The sequence below is a fragment of the Oryzias melastigma genome, linkage group LG9 (genome assembly GCF_002922805.2).
Source record: "Oryzias melastigma strain HK-1 linkage group LG9, ASM292280v2, whole genome shotgun sequence".
NCBI lineage: Eukaryota > Metazoa > Chordata > Actinopteri > Beloniformes > Adrianichthyidae > Oryzias > Oryzias melastigma.
In genome coordinates, this window is record NC_050520.1 from 8667147 (window position 1) to 8688830 (window position 21684).

Genomic DNA, 21684 nt, shown 5'->3' on the forward strand with positions numbered 1-21684 from the left:
TCAGGTGAAAGGACTCTAACCTGTGAGACAGTTTCCATTGAAATCAAGAAATCATTATTTTACCAAAATAATGTAATATAAGTATTTGCTTTTTGCATCCAGCTGTCAGCCTTTTTTAATCAAAATTTATGGATTTATGTTTAATTTTTTTGTTTATTTAAGTGAAAAAGAAACAAAAAATGTATATATTTATTGCACTGATAATCTGTCCATTTGACTTATCCCAGGTAAGGAAAAAAATGTTTTGTTTTTTTTTGTCACTGATAGAATAATTTAAGCTTTAATTTTAAGTATTGCATCTTTTTGTTTTAGTGCAGGACACAACCTTCAAGCTTTAAATAATCTGAGAATTAACAAAATGTTATTTTCAAATTATAATCATCCAAATAATCTCTTAAATCCTCTAATTAATCGTTCTATGCTTAATAGCTCAATAATCGATCATAAATTGATCAATCTAATGCATAAAGCTAGTTTGATGCTAACGTATAATGCAATTTCCCATAGGATGGCTATTGCTAACATTCGGTTGACCTAAACATACATTGCTGACTAAATGAACATCTTTATAAAGTCTCAGTCATGAATTTTCCAAACTATTTTAAGAAAATATCTTTAAAGTAACCATTTGAGGTCTAAAGCACCGTTTTTTTGCTAATACTTTCTTCTTCTTCTGGAATATGATGTAACGATACAGTGTGATCGCCCCCTAACGCCCTCCAGGAGAGAAACCATGTAACTCTGTATTTTATAACAGTCTCATTATAATTTCTGCAATACATTTTACAGAATGTGAACTGTATCAGATTAATTTGCAAAATCTTTAAAACATGTATAGATTATTAATGTGTTTCTAAACAAATGTGTCTAAATATGTAAACTCAAAATTTAATTGAGAGAATCAAAAGAATAGAAAAAAAATGATTCTGGAAATTAATGGCGATACCCAGCCCTCGCAAATACGATATAGTCATACATGCATTAATATTATTATTACTTATTATTAGTTAAAATCTCCCTTTTCTTGTTTTTTTCTCCCCCGTGTTGAACTTTTTATGAGAGATAGACAAACAGAACTGCTAATTCTAAGTCTAATTTTTATAGTTACTTTTTTTTAACCTTTTAACAACCCAATAAATACAAAATCAATAATACTTATTGCTTTTGGGGAGTAATGAACACAATCAAAGTTTTTAACAACAGCCTTTTTTTAACCTCAACGCTTCTTTTTGCTTTTACCCCAAACAGGTTGCCAGATTGGGGGTAATGAAGCCTGAAGGACGTCCTTTACTGAGTTTACCCTCTAATTTGGCTTAAGGACAGAGAGGAGCCCCGACCTGTGAAGTAATTAGAAATAACACCAGATGGTGTGAGGTGTTGTAAGGATGGAGAAGTGAGTTGTGGTGAGGAGAAGGAAGGGGGGCAGAGGAGAAGGGAGGTGCTGGGAGAAGGTGGGGACTGAGCGGAGATGGTGTGTTTGAGTTCTACTCAGCCCTTAGCTGACGTTTTTACTCGTGTGTTTAGGTGAAGTGAAGTTTCTTCTGAGTTGGGCATCAGCTGGTGAGTGTCACAAGTTACGCTTCCTCTTTAATTGCTATTCCAATAATGTGTTTGTGTGAGTGAATGATCCTCTAAGATCTACTAGCTGTGGAGTTTTCAGCTTTTAAAAGACTCAAATGAACCTTAAAGGGGAGATGATCCGACCATAATTCGATTTTTAGACAAGATCCTTCAAAAGTACCATATAGTTCTAAGATGTATCCATTAAAACGTACATTTTCCTGATTTTGCAGGTTTGTAGGGAGCATTTTATTCCCACACACTCTGCTTGTGTGAACTTGGAAACATAAACAGGTCTTTCATTAACTCAGCCGGTACCTGAGCTGTAGAGTCAACCGTCCTGTGAATACACTGGTTGTGGAAACACACACTTGCTCCAAGGGTGGAGAGACGCACAGAGAAATGCTTGTTTCTGTCACTTTCAGCTTCGACAAACTCCCTCAATGTCAGGTAAGGGGTTGTGTCTTCCTGCAGTGGCCAAAGCCAACGGTAGCGGCCTTGTTGGAGCAGGATCAGGGAAAGAACCGGGTCACGAAGCCTGCAGAAGTTATTGTACTGTTGGTTATGCTGAGATACAAAAGTAAATGAATTTTGTAGAAGGCCTCAGCCAAATCTGAGGGTTCAAAATCAAATTTAAAAATGGAAGGTATTAGAAAAATGCTCCCACAGATAACAACTCACAAAGAAACAAATCCATAAACCTGTCAATTCAAGCTCATTAAAAAAAACATTAGTAAGCCAAAGTCTTGGACACACAGTACTTTTGTTAGAACATTTAACCCATGAGAACCCATGGTAACATCAGAGGAACACCAGAAATGTATTCTGTTGGTCAATGTCCTATTATTGTCTTTTCAGGAAAATGGCCAGGGCTTCTTATGGGTTAAAAGCTGCAACTTTTTCCCATATCATGATGACTATTGATCATTTTTGTTTATAAAATGCATTTTTTTTTAAAGAACAATTTATGTTTTTTATTCTGAGCCATTCGTCAATTTCAAGTTTTATCAAAAACATTGTGGACTTATATTAAGACAATAAGAGATAAATGAAGTCCAGCTAATGACATGTTAAAAACCAACTTGTGAGCTGTTGTAGAAAGCGTTCCTATTGTTTTTTTTTTTTCAATCATAATTATACAGTTTTTAGGCATAAATGAAAAAAACCCTGTAATTTTCCAGGACGTAGTTTCTGCAGAGCGGTATTAGAAATCCATTCAAGAGTTGTGAATCCAAGAGAACTCTTCCCTTCTTTGTTGCAGAAAGCTCTGTTTAGCTTTCTTTGTTTCTCACGATATAAGCAAGTTAAGGCCGTCTGCATCTTACTCAGAGTATAATATCCTAACTGCTGATGCCAAGGTTGCGGGATAGAGTCCCAGGCATGGAAGCATTTTTTCATTTTACTTGTTTCTTTTGCTGACTTGTAGCAACAGAATTTTTTTCTATTGCAGTTAATGCTTTTTTTTTTGCTCTTCATCTTTTTACAAACACATACATATATATATATATATATATATATTGGTTAATAAACTGTGAAATATACCAAAGCAAGTTTTTTTGTCTCTCAGCAGAGGTCACCACCACGGTGCCCTCATGTCTCTTCTTAAAATAGCACAACTCACTTGTGAGCAGCGTTTAAAGTTAAATTTTAGTCTGTTGCTATTTTTTTCACGCGAATTGCGTTCCAAATTTGCATGCCCCGCCCCTCTTTTGCTGCATGGCGAATTTGCTACTCGCCTCCTGTCAAAAAATGTGTTTCTGACACCGCGGCCGCATGTGGGAGGAGCTACCAGCTCTGTTAGAATAAATGGAAGACGCATACAATGTCGAGGAATAAGGTTTTTTTTTATTTTGAAGAGTTCTACAAAAACATCAGTAATCATGTCTCCATGTTTGGGTTATGATCGTTATTAAAAGACGGTTCACGGGGGTGTGTCCATATGACAGCCGCTTCTGCAGTGTTTCTGTCTCTCTGAGGCTGAGTTTGAAGGCTCACTGTCTTGTATTAATTCGAGGGGAAAAAAAAAAATTTGGAGACCTTTTTCTTTTTTTTTAATGTCTCGATGAGACCCAAGGTAGCAGCCTCCTCAGCGGCCCTCTCTCTGCCGGCATATCGAGCCTCGCCGCAAGAGAGAAAGCCGCCGATCTGTCCAGATTGTATCCCGCCTTCACCCAAAAGTAGCTGGATGAGCTCTGCAAACCTGCGGCTCAAACGGGTAAATAATAAATATGAAAGTTCTGGACATAAACTCTTATTTTGGACTAGTATTCTACCTGCCGATCGAGTCACTGAAAGTGTCACATGCCCAAAGCTGAGTTCCTGATGCGACACAGTGACCTGTGTCAAACTTCAGGTATTTACATTTTGGCCGTGCCAAAAATAAAACAGATTATTTTATAATCTGGCGCTTCTTAATTCTGGTTGTGTTTATGACCTTCAAAGGATTTTTGTGATGCACTAAAATCTGTCAAAATGTTTTAGTGATACGTTTATCCTCAGCTGTTTGTAATGGAGTTAAGTTTGAGTTAGCTTGCTTTACTATTTTTTACTTTTCTACTTACTTACTTTTTACTTCACAGTTTCTTTTTTAAAATGAAAAACTTTTTCTTGAACCAGAGTAGAGGAATGCAGGGGTAAAAAAGCCACATGTGGCCCTGGAGCCGCAGGTTGCAGACCTCTGGTCTAAATAAAGAAATAGTTTGAGATTTCTAGAGTTTATACGTGGATATGATGTAAAAAAAAATTGTAAGAAGATTAGATACTTTTTATGTTTTTATTTAAGAACAACGTCCTCATAGATGTGTTTGAATGTTCCTCCAAGAGCTGGTTTTGCTCTTCAGGTGTACAAAAGACCTTTGAAAGCCCGTCCACCATGTTCCGGCGCTGGCTCCTGGCACTGATGGCTCGCTTTGGCCTCGTCGGCGTGGGCTTCAGCTGCTGCCTGCTGCTCCTCTATCTCCTGGCCTGTAAACCTGCTTCTAACAGGAAGAAACAGAGCCTGCTTTGGCCAGAGGGGACCACCAGTAAGGAGGGATTCATGGCTCTGCTGCAGGAAAGGGAGGACTCTCACAGGCACTACATCAACAGTTTGACGAAGCAAATCGCTGAGCTGAAGGACGCTCTTCAGGAGCGGACGCTGCAGCTCCAGGAGTCCCTGGATAAGGCTAAAGCCAAAGGAATTCTGCCGCAGGGTCTGGAGAGTCTGCACAAAGCGACCATGCAGTCCGACTTGAAGGTAGAAAACATTCTCTAGAAATGTCAGCAGATGGTGCAGTGAACGTTGCTTCATGCTCTTCAGGAGTTCTTCCGCTCACAGCTGAACCAGGCGGAGGTCACCTCAGGCGTGAGTCTGCCCAGTGAATACGCAGCCATTCCCTTTGACGCCTTCACCCTGCAGACGTAAGTGACCAATCTGTCAGAGAGACCCTCTTCTAGTGTCCCTTCTTTGCAGCTTGGGTTTTTGGTGGTCTGGTTTAGGGTTTACCAGCTGGAAACGGGCCTGTCGAAGCACCCGGCCGAGAGGCTGGTGAGGAAAGACCGCAAAGATGAGCTGATCAGCACCGTGGAAACGGGTCTGCACATCCTGAACGGACCCCAGCAGCATCATGAGGACACCAGGAGGAAGCACACATGCTCCCCAGCAGACTTCATTCAGGGTATGAATGACTGTAGTATTGCAGTCTCATTAACCTTTAAAGCAAAGGTTAAGTTTGCCTTTCTCTGGAACCTGGTGGCTAATTGGTGTAAATCTGTTGGATTTCAGGCCTGACTCGCACAGAGCGAAACCGTGGTACCGTCTATGAGCTGGTGTTCAAAGGCGACGGCCCGCAGGACTTCACCCAGCTCCTTCTCTTCCGGCCGTTCGGCCCTCCCATGAAGGTGAAGAGCGAGAGCGTGGACACTCGCAGCACCGTCATCAACATCATCATCCCGCTCTCCAAAAGGATGGAGGCGTTCAGGAGCTTCATGGGGAACTTCCGGTACTGCCTGGACACAAACGGAGGCTGAGGTTCCCCAAACAAGTCCAACCATGTTTGTTTGTGTTTTGATTCAGAGAGGTGTGCATCCAGCAGAACATCAAAGTTCATCTCACCGTCGTCTATTTTGGGAAAGAGGAGGTGGACCAAGTGAAGTCGGTGCTGGATCAGACCACCAGGTCACTCATTCCAGTGTGTTTGAATGATACCAAACTAAGCTAAACTAAACTATAGTTTAATTTAATTATAAAATAAAATAAAATAAAATAAAATAAAATAAAATAAAATAAAATAAAATAAATAAAATAAATTAAAATTAAAATTAAAATTAAAATTAAAATTAAAATTAAAATTAAAATTAAAATTAAAATTAATTTAATTAAATTAAATTAAATTAAATTAAATTATTATTTTTGAAAAATTAAAAACGTATTAAAAATGAAAATTAAATAAAATAGAAAGACAAATAAAAAATATAAAGATTAAAAATTAAAGTAAAATAATGAAATAAAATAATACAAATGAACTTTAGCAAAAATAATGAAAATAAAAATAAAACTATTTAAAATAGAATTTAGAAAAAAACAAAACATAAAAAAAGCAAATTTAAAACTTATTATTAATTGACATACTAATATTGTTGATGATGCACTACTAAAAGGACATTTTATGCTTCTAACATTAAAACATTTGAGAGTTTCAAAAAAGTCATATTTTAAGTTTAAACATTTTTAAACAAATATTTTTATTTTTTGAGAATTTTTCATATAGATTTTATAAACAGTTTTTATAATATCACAAATCTTGTCAAAGGGGCTTTCTTTGCATGTGAGAACAATCAGAAAGGCCTTTTCTTGATTTTATTGGGACTAACTAACCTTTGCAATCAGCATTTTAATGAAATAATCATCACTCCGACTCTAATCATCGCTCTCTGCCTTCTTCTGATTTCAATTCTATCAAATGAGTCAAACTGGAGGGACATAATCGAGTCTTTCTTTCACTTTCTGCTCTCGATTGTTTGTCTTTGCTGCTTTGAGACTAAAAAATGAACTCGTTGGGTTCTAGAGGTTCCAAAAATGTTACTCCTCCAGAATCCAAAGTGCAGATCTTTAATGTTAAGTTGTAAGTAAGAATTATTCTGTTTTCCTCATAATTTAAAACTTGTTAGGACTCTGATGAGACTTTCTGCACGTTAGATGGATTTAGATGAATTTTTCCAAAACCCTCTTCCGTTCCCCTCAGAGAGACCCGGTTCAGGAGCTTCACGCTGATCCAGCTGAATGAGGACTTTTCTCGAGGCCGAGGCCTCGAGGTCGGAGCCAGGGCTTGGAGACGGAGGCAGAACGTGCTCCTCTTCTTCTGCGATGTCGACATCCACTTCACTGCTGATTTCTTGACGTCTTGTCGGATGAACGCTGAGCCTGGTGAGGAAAAACGGCTCCGCTTATATAGATTTTATAGACTGTTTTGTATATCACAGCTTTTATTAAGTATCACGGATGACCACTAGATGTCACTCTACAAAAAGACAACAAATTTTTAGACTCACAACTCCAGCAGTCAGTTATTTTTGAGAAAAGATGTGAAACATATTGATTACCCATAATGTCATATCATTTTTGTTTTTTATGTGTTGAATTTCTGTTTCTCACAGGGAAAAAAGTCTTCTACCCCGTTCTTTTCAGTCAGTACAACCCAGCAGTCATTTACAGGAACAGCTCACACTTACCCCCCCTACAACAACAGCTGGTGGGTGAAAAATGAGACACAGATCTGATGAATCGTGTGTCATCTTGGGAGGAAGTGTTTTAATCTTGATTTGTGTCTCAGGTTATCAGTCAGGAGACTGGATTCTGGCGAGACTTTGGGTTTGGCATGACGTGCCAGTACAGGTCGGACTTCATCAACATAGGTAAAAACCTATCATCTGACTGTTGTGGTCAAAACAAGAGTGAAGACAAAACAGTAGGAGTCATACTTTTTCCTTTACTCTGTACACTTGGATTATATTCAAGATTCTATTCAGTTCTAAATCATATTTTTAAAAGACATTTTTCTTGTTTATCCCTTCATCTCCATACAGGTGGGTTCGACCGCAGCATCAAAGGTTGGGGGCTGGAGGATGTGCACCTCTACAGGAAGTACCTTCACAGTAAGCTGATGGTGATCCGCTCGCCAAGCCGCGGCCTTTTCCACTTGTGGCACGAGAAGAGCTGCGCAGATGAGCTTCCTCCAGACAAATACAAGATGTGCATGCAGACCAAAGCAATGAACGAAGCCTCGCACGGCCAGCTGGGAGAGCTCTACTTCAGACGGGAGAAAGAACGGCATCTAGACAGATGATGAAGAGATTAGAGACAACAGATGTGTTCTATACAATGTTTATGACCTTTTGATGCATTGAAATCTACAGTATGTAGCTTAAACATGAACTTGTCTTAATAAAAAACAATGCGGATGAGATGACCTCCTGCAGAAAAAACTTCTGATGTCACAGAATATTTTCATTCTGACATCTTCTAAACATGAGAACATCCGCTGTTTTCCCAGAGAATGATTTATTGTTGTAATTGGCCAAAAAATGAAGAATTCAGAATAAAAATGAATGATCTTTAGCCTTTAAGAATGAATGAATCTTTACTTATATAGCACTTTACAATGTCATTACAGTACTAAAGTGCTTTACAAAAAAAATAAATAAAAACTGAGAAGATTAAGATCAAAAATACTAAAAAAAATATAAAATTAAACAACAAAAAAACAAATAAAAGACAGATGAAAATTCAGTAAAATAAGGAAAAGAAAATAAACATAAAACATATGTATTATGATATTATAGAGAAGTTCCAGGTCAATATTTTGTGAATTGCTCAGAAAAATGTTTCTTCTGTTTTTGATGTTTTAAATTGAGGACTCTGGATCAGATTTTTTCTTAATTGTTTGAGTTTGAATGTGTAAAAGTAAAGCTTGTAAATCTAATATATTAAAGTAAAATCCTCATAAATCCACTTTTTTAGTCATTTTTTACTGCACCACAATGTCACAAATTTAAATGAAAATACTACAAAGTGAGACTTTTTCCAGCAATTATTAGGTTAAAAATACTTGCGATTAAAATAGATTATTTAGATTAATCTATTACAGATCACAATTAATTAATCCCACAAAAAATAATCACATGACAGCACTACTCTTAAAATGTATTTCATTATTGTTTAATTGTTTTTAACATGTTTTAATGTTCTATCATTCTATGATTTATTGATGTGACATTGATATGACGGCACTTTACTCCTCCTATGTTCTCTAATTAAAGAAATGAATGAATTCTATAAAGGTTGGTCTTTTGTTGAATTTTAAAACTGTTTAGGTCTGATGTCGTGCACAGTTATGGAAGAATAATATTCCATAAAAAAGGCACGGCCATCCCAATGTTTCTGTGGTGTCCTGCACATGAAGCTGACTTTAAAAATGGCTGCCAACAGTTTGAACCTCTGAAAGAAAAGCTAAACCATGAAGAGCTTAAAAAAAAGCAGGAAAAGTCTTAATTTAATTCCAAAATTGACAGGGAGCCAGTCAAATGAGCTGCATGATTACTGGTGTGTTTTAATTTAAGTTGAAAGTTTTTCCCAAAACTAAAAATCCAAAAGATTTCCTATTCCTGCTTTTATTTTTATTTGTGTTGTTTTTTTTAAATAACAAAATGTCTGACGTCATGTCAGAGTCATAAAAGTTGGCAGAAAGAGTTTCCTACCGGTGAAAACATCTGAACAACACATCCTCAGGCGGTGGTTTGGTCCTGAGGAGGGAGGGGCAGCTGTGCGTCAGCCGACACTCCTTCCTCCGCCCTCCACTATGCATGAGACATGCTGCCTTCAGGTACAGCTCGGAAATTCAAAGTTACATTTTCTTTTTTTTTTTTTTACTTTGACCATCTAAATTTAAGATTGAACACTGCATTTTTTGTCATCTCAATTATGACACTTTGGAATGTTCACTTTTCATGTAAATGATCCACGACTTTATTTGGGGGGATAAACATTAGAAATTTGATTAATATTAAACTTTATAGTCCCCTTCAGAAGTGTTAACATGTATAGACAAATGTAATTATTTATTCTCAAATGTTATTGATTATAAAATTTTATTATTCTGAAATAGCATATTCATTATAGTAAATAGAGAGGCAGAAAACCCTCCTTCCCATGGTTTATAAATTAATTCAAAATGTAATATATAAAAAAAAAAACAATCACATATAATATGGAAAACTGTATAAATAACCTTTCAACAAATTTCTGCTTAGTTATTGTTTTTATTGATTAATTAGACTTAATTAATTGTATCTTGCCTAAAAGGATTTTGTATTTTTGATCATCAGTAAATGATGTTTTATTACACCTATAAGATTATGTTACATGTTATGTTACAGTGTGATGTGTTCAATAATAAACTCTTGAAATACACTTTACAGACAAACTTATTCACATAGAGCAATACTAGTGTGAATGCTTGGTGTTGTGGAGGGAGTATTATAGTGTGGGGTTGCTTTTCAGGAGATTAACTTTTTGTCTTTTAGGAAAAGGAACTTCGAATGCTTGAGCAATTCCATCTTCAAGTTTTCAAATGTTATCTTCCTGTTCCAACATGACTGCAGAGCTCTGAGCAATTCCATAAAGACATGGTTCATAACTTCGGTATGAAAGAGCTCAAGGCCCTGCTGTGAGTCTTAGCCTGAAAGAACACTTCCTGGATGAACTACAGTAAAAACGTATAGTTTGACTTTCCCGTCTAACATCAGAGTCCGAATATGTGATCATGTAAATAAACCCAGATTACAGAGCATCGCATTACTCTTAATCAATCTTGGATTGTACATGAATGCTTTTGTACATGTATAAACAAACAAACAAATAAATAAACAAACAAGTAAGTAAGTAAATAAATAAAACATAAATTATCAAGAAATCATATGTGCAAAAGGCAGAGAAGTGAGCAACTTTTGCTAATATAGAGTAGTCAAAAAAAAAGGTATACATACTGAAAGAGGTAAATACATGGGGTTTATTTGAATATTCTACATAAAAAGATGTAAATGAAATCCAAAACTTAAATTTGAACTGATAAAAACGCTTTTGGCTAATTTAATTAAGGTCTCACTCAAATTATATATTTTTTCTATTTTAAAATAATACCTAGTGGTCTTTGGAGTATGATTATGCTGTTTGAAGCTAAAAAAAAAAAAGTCAAAACAAAACAATAATCATGTGTAATTTTTGAAAAGACATTTTCTGCAGAACAGGAGGAGCTCACGAGAAATTTGCCTTTGAGTTGTTGGTGAGGAAGTAAGCCTCCACTAATTTCCCATTAGTCCCTGGTTTAATCACCAGCTTTCTTGCAGCCCTTCACAAGCCAAAGATAATATTAGCGTGTTAAAAAAATGGCGTGCATTATCAGTATCAAACTGGAGCGGAGAAAGGCCCCTTTGACCCGCTCATAACATTACAAACTTTAGCATTTTCACACCCCGTGTTTCATCTGTTCCTGATCCAACATGATTTGAGTAAAGAAATACTCAGAAACACAGTTTCAATCCTAAACTCTTTTACATATGTCCTCCATCATGACAAAAATACAACAAGCATGTTAAAAACACAGTTTTCATTGGTCTATAAATATAAATGAAGAGGATGGTAGGATTTCCCAGCTGCGCCTGAATGCATCACTAATCAGAATAGCTCTTGTGTGCGTGGATCGCCGGTGATGTCTCATCAGCTGACACTCGCTTTTATGAGGAAATCCCCGGGTGTTATGATGGTCCGCGCGGAGCTGGAAGGGTGACCGTCCGTGTGCTCGTGTCTTTACGTCGCGCGTGTAGTTTTTAGGCTTTTTGACTTCTTTCCCCAAAGGTGGATTTGGGAGCTCGGACAGTAAGTCGCGGGACCATGACAGTGGTGTGTTTCAATTTTGCGCTAGAATAGCGATACAAATGCGACAGAGGCTGCGCTTCTGCCCCCTCACAAAGGCGACGTTTTTCCACGGACGAGAAGAAAACGGAGAAGACCGAATATGTTCCCAACTTCCCGCGCCCTGTTCATCCTGCTCGACATTTCCTGCCTCATTCTCGGTATGTAAATATATATTATTCTTTATTTTAACTTATAACTCTTGAATATTAATGTTAGAGTAGTTTCTATGCGGCTCTAGTGAATCCTATCAGTAGAATCCACACAGTTTCCAGGAGTCAGACAGGATGGAAAAGTTTCCACTGTGCGCTTTTACGCGCAGACCTGCCTTTTCCCTCTCACCGCGTGGAATGCAGTCACGGCTCCCTGGAATGCTACAAACTGCTCCCCACAATGTTGGAGCTATTTAAAGGGGTCTCAAGCACAACCCAAAAAACAAACAGACCTTGAACTTTGCAGCTGCTGTTCAGGAGCTGCCAGTTAAGCCCCAGAAGTCTTTCCCCGCGAATAATCCACGCTCTGTCACTTTGCTTAGTCAGTGAGTTGTGGTTTGGATGTGTGCTGACTGCAGCTACAGCACTCCTCTGCTTTGACTTTGATTTTTACTTTTGTCTGGTGTAAAAAAAGGGTTTAAGTTAATATTTACTGGAAGTAATTGTCATTTAAAAATAAATATACCAATAATAAATATAAAAAAAAATGTCATTTAACTAATTTACCCCCCGAAATAATTATTTTTTTCGTATAAAAAAAAAATTCCCGCAGTAGAGTCATCATTGATATGCTTATTTTTAGTGTATTTTTCAATAAAGTAATATTACTCTTTACAGAGTTTAAGGAGTTTATTCAATCAAACATGTCTTTTGCTGTTTTTTGACAGTCATACTTCAGTGTTTTATTATTTTTAAGACTTAGACTTAGACTTAGACTTAGACTTGCTTTATTAATCCCTTTGGGATGGCACCCTTGGGGAAATTAAGTCTTTCAGCAGCTTACAGGGTATACATAATAAAAAATAAAAATCTCACAATGTACAATGTACATATACATGATAAAAAAATCTCAATGTACAGTAATAACAATGAAGAGGCAAAGAAGTACGACAGCGTAAAGATCAGTCTGTATGGCGGTATCAAAACAGGTTTGGGTCTGTGATTGACTTATTGCACATGACAGGTAGGTTATTACAGTATTAATTATTGCACTTATACCTTTATTGCACATGAGTGGATGGATGAATTGCTGAATGGATTTGTTTGTATCCAGTCCGCCTCTACTATCTCCTCCCCCCCAGTGAAGCATTGTAGAGTGTGACAGACTGGTGCACAAACGAGTTCCTCAGTCTATTGGTCCTGCATTTTGGTACGAGCAGTCTCCCACTGAACAGGCTCCTCTGGTTGGTGATGACGGTGTGCAGAGGGTGGCTGGCATTGTCCATGATGTCCAGCAGTTTGTCCAGAGTCCTCGTCTCTGCCACCGTCACCAGAGAGTCCAGCCTCGTGCCGACCACAGAGCCGGCCCGCCTGATCAGTTTGTCCAGTCTGGAAGTGTCCTTCTTGGATATGCTGCCCCCCCAGCACACCACAGTGTAAAAGAGGACACTGGCAACCACAGACTGGTAAAACATCCCCAGTAGTTTGCTGCAGATATTGAAGGACCGCAGTCTCCTGAGGAAGTACATCCTGCTCTGGGTCTTCTTGTACAGGTGTCCGGTGTGTGTAGTCCAGTCCAGTTTATTGTCCAGCCACAGACCCAGGTATTTGTAGGAGTCCACATTCTCCACCTCTGCTCCCTCTATGAGGACTGGTCGTGGTCTTGGTCTGGATCTTCCGAAATCGATGACCAGTTCCTTTGTCTTGGAGGTGTTGAGCTGGAGGTGGTTTGTGTGGCACCATGCTGCAAAGTCCCCCACCAGTCTCCGATACTCCTCCTCTCTGTCATCCCTGATGCACCCAACAATGGCTGTGTCATCGGCGTACTTCTGTATGTGACACAGCTCTGAGTTGTAACAGAAGTCCGCGGTGTACAGGGTGAAGAGAAGAGGGGCCAGCACTGTGCCCTGGGGGGCTCCAATGTTGCTGACCACAGTGTCAGACGTGATGTCCTTGAGCCTGACGTGCTGTGGTCTGCCTGTGAGGTAGTCTGAGATCCAGTCTACCAGGAGGGGGTCCACTCCCATAGTGCACAGTTTGTCCTGCAGTAGGGGGGGCTGGATGGTATTGAAAGCACTGGAGAAGTCCAGGAAGAGAATCCTCACAGAGCCGCTTCCCTTATCCAGGTGGGAGTGAGCTCGGTGTAGCATATACAGGACAGCGTCCTCCACACCGACTCCGACTTGAAAGGTTCATTGAAAGTTCCTAGAGAGGTTTTATGGTTTAAATTATGCTATAAGCTTCATTTCTTTCTCTAAGAAATGTTAAATGTTTAAACGCTGCCTTAACCCTTACATTGTGTCTGGGTCAAACTTGAACTGTTTTTTTTATGTGGGCATTATTACTGCAGATTTTTACTTTCTAATACTCAGCAGCCAATCAGAATCAAGTATTCACTCTGACCAAAGTAACATTTCTGATAATGCACAGTTCTTCGGGCATTATCACTTACTTCAGAGCAAATATAACTTTAGATTTAAAATGTGATACATCACACTATAGTTGTTCACGCTAAAAAAAAACCAAAAAAAAACACACATCCTCTTAAAAGTTGATTTCCATCAGTAAGTTCAAATTTTACAGCCGTTGAACTGAAATATTTTCAAACAAAATTGAAACCCAATGAAATACCAGCTATCAATCTACAAACAAGTAAAAACAAGAACTCAGGCTTGTTTTTACCTGACTTTACTTCTCCATGGAGCAATTTAAATCACATATACGGAAACGTTTAAACTGCCTTTGAATCATTATACTGAATGTAGACCAGTCTATAATGTCTACAGCCTTTTAAACAAGACGATTGGACTGGATGTTGCTAAAATAAGTCGACTATCCCAAAATAATGATTTATCCTGAAAGATGGTGAAAAGCCTACTTCACTTTTGCGGCCAAAAAAACGTGATTTTTTTTTGAAAAGCTTGTGTTTAATTTTGTTTGTTTGTTTTGTCACGATTGGACTTTTACTCTCACAAACTACAGTTCAGAAGAGAGCAGCATTTTGTGATTAAGGTTGCAATTTTGGGGTTTTAAGATCATTTTTCACCATATTTACATGAATTGTGCCGTATTACAAAATAAAAGTTTTGGGGTTTTTTTATCAGTATTTTTGGATGAGGGCTTTTCTAGATGTAAAAAGGGGGTTGAGTAAAAATCTATATACTAAATATGTTTTTGTAGTAAAACAATAGCCTCACCTGTCATCATCCTAACCTGTCATTTTAAAATCCATACTAATCATAAAATAAATATTTGTTCCATAATCTGTTCTATAAATGTCTAATTTTTATGTAAAATTCTAGCCATATTAACCATTTTTGTCCTTAAAATTGCTGTATTTGGCGTATGCAGTGAGGTGAGGTAACATGAGCTCCTATAAACGTTACTTATGTTCGTGCCTGCCTTTCATTTTCTTTTCCTCATTTTTCATTTTCTTTCTTGTCTTAGTCTTATTTCAGTTTTACTTTAAGCAGACCCTTGAATAGTTTTAAAGCAAATCATTTTTATTTTCAAAAAGGAATTATCACTTTGTTTAAATTTTCTTCCAAAGTTGCTTCCTAAACGCTTTTGCATATATTTGGTAAAAAAGTTTCATACAAATACATTTGTGAGAGAAGTAAGGAGTTCTTTAGGATTACAAGTGACCAAAATCCCAACCATTCTTGTAGTAAAAGTGAGAGAAACTCAGAGGAACACATTTGACTACAAAGTTCTGTAATAGAAGCTCCTAAACTAATAACTAATTAACCATTGTACCATCCTAGGCATGTTTACATTAAAAGTGGGGTCATCTGGACCCTACAAGACAGCACACTGAACTTTTTCTTTTTTTTTTTTTTTTTTTTTTACTCGTATCCGTGGCAGACATAAAATTCTGTCCACTTTAATCCACCTTTGTCATGGGAGAGATAATACATCAATATAAGGGTCGGGTCATCTGGACCCCATTAGAGTATGAGTGTTAAACTGCAGCTATTTAAGAAAAGTCATCAAATTAACATCAAAACCAAAAGAAATAAAAGCAACAGATCAAGTAAAATAGGTAAAAAAAACAAACTTTTTTTTAATGTAATTATGATTTTTAATTTTAAGATAACTATGAGGAACAATAGAAAATGTGCTGACAAAAATGTTACTAAGAAATCTGTCTCAGTGGCAATCCTTACAGTTTTAACCAAAATTTAACTTCAAAATAAAAGTCTATGAGAATGTACGTTATTCCTCGTTTATTTGAACAGAGTATGTTAGAACATTTGGGTCATGTGACCGGAACTTATATTTATATGTATAATGTGATGTAAATTTCTACACCTTGAAACTTGACTTTTTTTTTTTTTTTTTTTTTTTTTTACACAGTTGGGCTCCCCTTTTTTATTCTAAACATTCAACGCAACCCGTATAAACGGGGTTTCTTCTGCAACGATGAGTCCATCAGATACCCCCTTAAGGAGGACACCATACCTGACGTGCTGCTGGGGGGAGTCATGATCCCCTTCACCATCATTGTAGTAAGTCCACTACATTTCTCAATCTTTTCTTCCTTTTCACAGATCAAATGACCTCACTGTTCACTCGCTCTTGTTCCAGGTTGTGTGTGGGGAATTCCTTTCCGTCTATCTGCCTCTGGCGAGGAACCAGTCTTTCGGGAGGAACTATATGTCGTGTGTGTACAAAGCTGTTGGAAGCTATTTGTTTGGCGCGGCTGCTAATCAGTCTCTGACTGACATCGCTAAGTACACCATCGGCCGTCTGCGGCCAAACTTCCTGGCAGTTTGCAAACCGCAGTGGGACCGCATCAACTGCAAAACAGGTGGATACGTAGAGAACTTCACCTGCACCGGAGACCCCTTCCTGGTGAAGGAGTCGAGGTGAGGATGAGGAGGGAACGGCGTGAAACTTTTTGATGAGTTCTCAGCTGTACCTAGCTAAAGTTGAGGAAGAAGTAGTACAAACAGGTTTTTCTTGTTCAAGCATTCTTCTATGTTGTGAGCTGTGACGCTATGCGTGAACCACACAAACAGTGATGCACTTAAAATAAGGAACATCCACACCCTCCGTGATTAAAATAGTGTTTTTAGCATGTTTTTTGGGGATTTTTCTGATCTTGGGGGACATATATTAAAAAAGTTAAGCTTAAAATTTCATTTCTATGTATTTTTTTATTCAAATCGTTGTAAATAAGGGGTAGACAAAAAGACGAAAAGGTTTTTGTTGACAGAAAATATGAGGAGTGGGTCACAAGCTCCCTCCTCTACTTCATTCTGATGCATCCACTTGAAGACAAATAGATCCATGTACGTCTTCATTTTCCTCGTGTCAGCTGGTATCTGGCTCAAAACTGTATAGCTGGAAAACTTTGATATTAATTGGCATTTTTGTCGGAGTGATAATGTTACGTTGGGGTTGTGAAGTAGCAGGAGAGCATATAAACACAGAGGGGAATTGGGGGCGGGGTTGCTCAGTTTTGCTCATGACTCTGGTGAATGATTTCTACTGCTCTGCAGCAACTATGTCCTAAAAAATGCCACAAGTTTTTTTATTTTGGCTAAAAGCGGCATCATCATAATTAAAACCCCTTTAAAATAAATCAAAAGATGATTTGAATTAATTCTTTAAAGTGAGGAATAGGATTGGGACAAAAAGCCTTTTAATTTGTTACTGCAAAAATATTTTTTCTAAGTGTTTGTGTCAACTATTATCTATAAAGAGGCAGAAAAAACCTTTGACTTCCCACTCTCAGTTTGCTGATTGTCTCCTTTGAAATTAGTCTATACACTTTTCAATACAGAGATACAGCAAAGGCAGGTGAATATAAAAATAGAAGGTTAGGCCAATATTCAAGACTCAACTTATATACTGTGACTCTCTGATTTGGGCAATACAAAGAAAAAAATTCTAAATTACGTATGTCAGGTTTGGCTTCAAATAAAGTACGGAGATAGTATTTAATTTTTGTAATTTATTAATACATATATACAGATTTGAAAAATTATTTTTGCGTCGACTGATAAAGAGTAAATCACTCCAATTAGAAGATACAAACTGGATTATGATCATTTTGTGGGGAAAAAAAATCAAATACGTTAGGTGTGGGGAATAAATAAATTTGCTGCTTCCTCTTCTTTTTAAGCAAATAATTAAACTTTTTTATGATAAACTTCCCATTCAATGGATTCAGTGTGTTATGTGATGTATGTACAAGTACAATTATGTTTATTTAGAAATAAGAGTAATTACAATGGCGTCATTGGCCTGTATATGTGGATGTGTACATATAAAATGTATTTTCTTTTACTTTTTTATCTATATTTTTCCAGTCAAGTCGTATCTAATCAAGTTTGATAAATCTATACATAGAAATATATGTATATTGTTTGTCTTCTTTAGTATTCCAAATCCAACACAGTTAAAGAACAACTGAGACTGGTTGGAAGATGAAAAATAATTACAAATACAGAAAAAAAATTACAGTATGATGAATAGCATGTATACATTTTTTAATTTGTTACTGTTTGAATCAAGTAGATAAACAGAGACAGACTAAATCTAAGGTTAGACGGTTACATGATCAGCAAACTGATGCTTTCAGTGGAGCCCCAACTCTGTTTTTTTTTATTGACATCAATGAATCAATACAAATATAGTTAAAGCATGAATAATAGCTATATTTATAAAGTAATTTTTCTTATTTCTATCCTTTTGTTTTTAATTGGACCCTAAATCTAAACCCTGAGGCCGGGACAAGTTTATTTTTTAAGAGTTGCAAAACATTTACTAGAGCTTGCAATAAACTTGATATTAATTCTCTGACATTTTTTTTCTCTTACAGACTCTCCTTTTACTCCGGTCACTCGTCCTTCTCTATGTACTGCATGATCTTCCTTGTGGTTAGTACATAATTTTACAATTAGAAAAAAAATTTTATTTGGAACACTGTCTCTAGAAACATTGTTTTACTTCATCTTTAAAAGAATTGTTCTTAAAATGTTGCTGTCAGCAGTGGGATTTCCATACAAAACTATAATCAAGCACCAGTTTCCTAATTAGTTGTTATTTGGTTGTTTTTGTGGTTTGCAGTTCTACGCACAAGCCAGGTTAAAGGCCCGGTGGGCGAGGCTGTTCCGGCCCACTCTGCAGTTTTTCTTGGTTGCCACGGCAGTGTATGTGGGCCTGTCCAGAGTGTCTGACTACAAGCACCATTGGAGTGATGTACTCATGGGTCTCCTGCTGGGAGGATCTGTTGGTATTTTTACTGTAAGTTTGTGTTTAGTTGATGTAAAACTGCTCAAATATACAATTAAAAAGTTTAAAAGTTGTAGAGGAAATTATAGTGTTTTTATCAAGTCAAGGCTAGAACTGAGGGTAACTGTGGTGATTTTCTAATTTGGTTTGTTTTGGAAAAACTCACCTTCTTTCTGCTTGGTTTAAACTTTTGCTTAATACAATTTAAAAGTAAAAAAAAAAACCCTAAAATTAAGAAAATATATTTATTCGTCATAGAAATCTAGCATGAATTTTGAGTTTTTAAACTTTATCTGAATTACCAAAATAAAAAGGATTATCACAAGTTTATATAAAGACATCATAACTATTATTTGAAGCACTGTGTTTCATTCATTATTTAGTTAAAAACACATATAAATGAACTTTTCTTTGTTTTTTTTTTCTTGCTTTCTGCAGGTGTTCTGTGTCTCTAACTTCTTTTCGCAGCCAATAGAACCAGCAGTAGCACAGGGGGAAGATCCCCAACGCAACAGCCTACAGGACCACTCTTCCAACGGGAACCACTATGGCACCGCTGACTAAAAAAAAAAAAAAAAAAAAAGAAAACCCTCACCAACTGTAATCTTGCAGAAATCTCCATTCTATGTTATGGTAAAAAGAGGGTGTGAAACACAAGTGAACTGCAAGCCTTACATATGAACTGCTGCCAGTGAGAATGCATGTGTTGAACCCAGATTGGCTGCAGGCTTCAGCCTTTAGCTGCTGATTTGTGCTGCTAGACGCAGCACGCTCTTAATCAAAATATAGAGAATAAGAAACTTGTGCAGAATTGGGTTGATATCACAGATTACAGTTTACACAGGCAAATATCACCGATCATTTTTAATTTTTTGGTTAAGGTTATTTTACTGGCTTCAGATGTTTTTTTTATTGTGAATGAGTTTGGCTTCGATTTGATGGCAGGCTTGTAGAGTTTTGATGATACCTGTGAATAATGTCACTCATGACATAAGTCAGAGGTTGAACTGAGGAAAAAAAACATTTAAAATGCATTTTATAAACAGACTTTGCCTTAGATTTATGTTGATGCCTGCTCTTATTTTCCGTTTGTGATGTAATTTTCTTTGTTTGTTTTAAGCTACTTGTTTTTTCATCTGTACAGAAAACTGAAATTGTTCCACAACACAAAGAAAATAAAGAGACTGCCCACTTTGTTACTTTGATACAAAGAAATTGTGTTGATGTGTTCAAAACAAAGGTGAATCATGACTCAGGAAGATGAACCAGGAACTCGAGGAGCATTGAAGAAAAACCAGAACAACAAGGATGTCAGGAGAATTTTTTTTGTTTGCTTGAGAAAAAGTCGTCACTCCTTGTTTATGTGCATCCAGAATAGTTTGATTAAAAAAATAGAAGTATCAATCAAATTAATTGTCCTCATGAGTTTTTATGGAAGAAATAATAATTTTTTAGTCATTTTTGTAGGATATAAATGATGGCACAAAAACATTTGTTCCACTCATAGTTGGTAGTTGGGTGAAGCCATTTATTGTAAAAAAAAAAAAATCCTTCAGTGTAGCACTGAGATTTATGGATCCTGAGTCATGGGGAAAGTCAAAAAAAATCTACGGGAAAAGGTAACTGAACTGTACAGAACAGGAAAGGGAAATAAGAAGAAATCCAAGGAACTGTGAATGCCAGTGAGGAGTGTTCAAACTTTGATAGTGAGGGGTTCTGTTGAAACTAAACCATGGTTGCAAAAAATTCTGCCTCCAATGCCAGACAAATCGTTAGTGATGCAAATTAAACCCCAAAATAACTTTGGCTGTGGTCCAGGACTCTGAAAACTGTAGTGTAGATGTTTCCAGATGTACAATAAGGAGGCACCTGACGATGATCAAGAAGAAAGTATTTTTGCACCAATGGCACAAAATAGTTATATTACAATGCAGCAACCAGCGAACTAAAAAAAAAAAAACATGCAAAGTGCACCCACAACAGGCCATTTCTGATGACACATTCCAGATTCAAATCTGACTACGTCACACGTGAAAATAGCTTCTGTCGTTCTCATGTTCTCAGTCTAAATATTTAGAAATCAAGTAGTACAATTATTGTCACAAGATCCCATTTTACATTTTTGGTGTTTTTATTCAGCTATTTTCTTTGTATTGACTAAACTTTGTTATCCCTACTGAGCAAATTTGATTGAGAAGACAGCCAGCTCTGTTCACGTTGAAAACAGACTTTGTTATCTTGGAATGTGTTTTGTTCAGTCTTTTCTAGAGTCTGTAAGAAACCATGAGGCTGAAAAATATATGCAACACACTGCTTTAAACAGTGACACATACTTTATATTCTATTTATAAAAAAATATCAATTATCAACTATAAAGGTTTATTTAAGAAAGTACTCCTAACTTCAGATTGACTGTGGCCTGTATTGTGCTGCTGCATAGAGCTCTCTCTTACTGTCACGCTGACATGAACAATGCTCTTTATTGAGGGCAGCTCCATTCATTCTGTCACATGTCTGACTATCTTTACAAAACAAATTCTTAATGCAGTCTACCCTAAAATAATTTCATCATAATTTAATCTCATGGAGCCCACATTTATGTTTTTACCAAACAGAATATTTCTGTCTCAGTCTGCGGGATTACAAGTTGTTTAGCTAAACTACAATACACAATATATATGTTTAACACTAGACTTAAAGCTCTTCCTTTTGGTCAAGCTTGTAGGAAGATATCAACGTTTGTTCCTGTTCTTTGCCGTGGACCTCGCCTCTGGCTCGTCTTGG

General features: G+C 36.9%; 2 protein-coding genes across 3 annotated transcripts; both read left to right on the top strand.

The window, feature by feature from the left end:
- Positions 1-710: 710 nt before the first annotated feature.
- On the top strand, positions 711-8239 carry LOC112148788 (chondroitin sulfate N-acetylgalactosaminyltransferase 1). Of its 2 annotated transcripts, XM_024276137.2 has the most exons (11): positions 711-1451; positions 1525-1560; positions 4401-4795; positions 4859-4959; positions 5038-5216; positions 5324-5540; positions 5615-5716; positions 6783-6964; positions 7195-7289; positions 7371-7452; positions 7624-8239. In XM_024276137.2, the coding sequence occupies exons 3-11, from the start codon at positions 4433-4435 to the stop codon at positions 7881-7883; spliced, it is 1581 nt and encodes a 526-aa protein (XP_024131905.1). In that variant the 5' UTR covers positions 711-1451; positions 1525-1560; positions 4401-4432; the 3' UTR covers positions 7884-8239. The 2 variants fall into 2 exon arrangements, with proteins under 2 accessions (XP_024131905.1, XP_024131907.2); XM_024276139.2 differs by lacking the exons at positions 711-1451; positions 1525-1560 and having other exon boundaries at positions 3598-4795.
- Positions 8240-11247: 3008 nt separating this feature from the next.
- On the top strand, positions 11248-20448 carry LOC112148919 (phospholipid phosphatase 1). Its single transcript, XM_024276336.2, has 6 exons — positions 11248-11667; positions 16015-16166; positions 16246-16526; positions 18488-18545; positions 18736-18912; positions 19339-20448. Exons 1-6 carry the CDS (start codon positions 11610-11612, stop codon positions 19462-19464), a joined length of 852 nt encoding a protein of 283 aa, XP_024132104.1. The 5' UTR covers positions 11248-11609; the 3' UTR covers positions 19465-20448.
- Positions 20449-21684: the final 1236 nt, after the last annotated feature.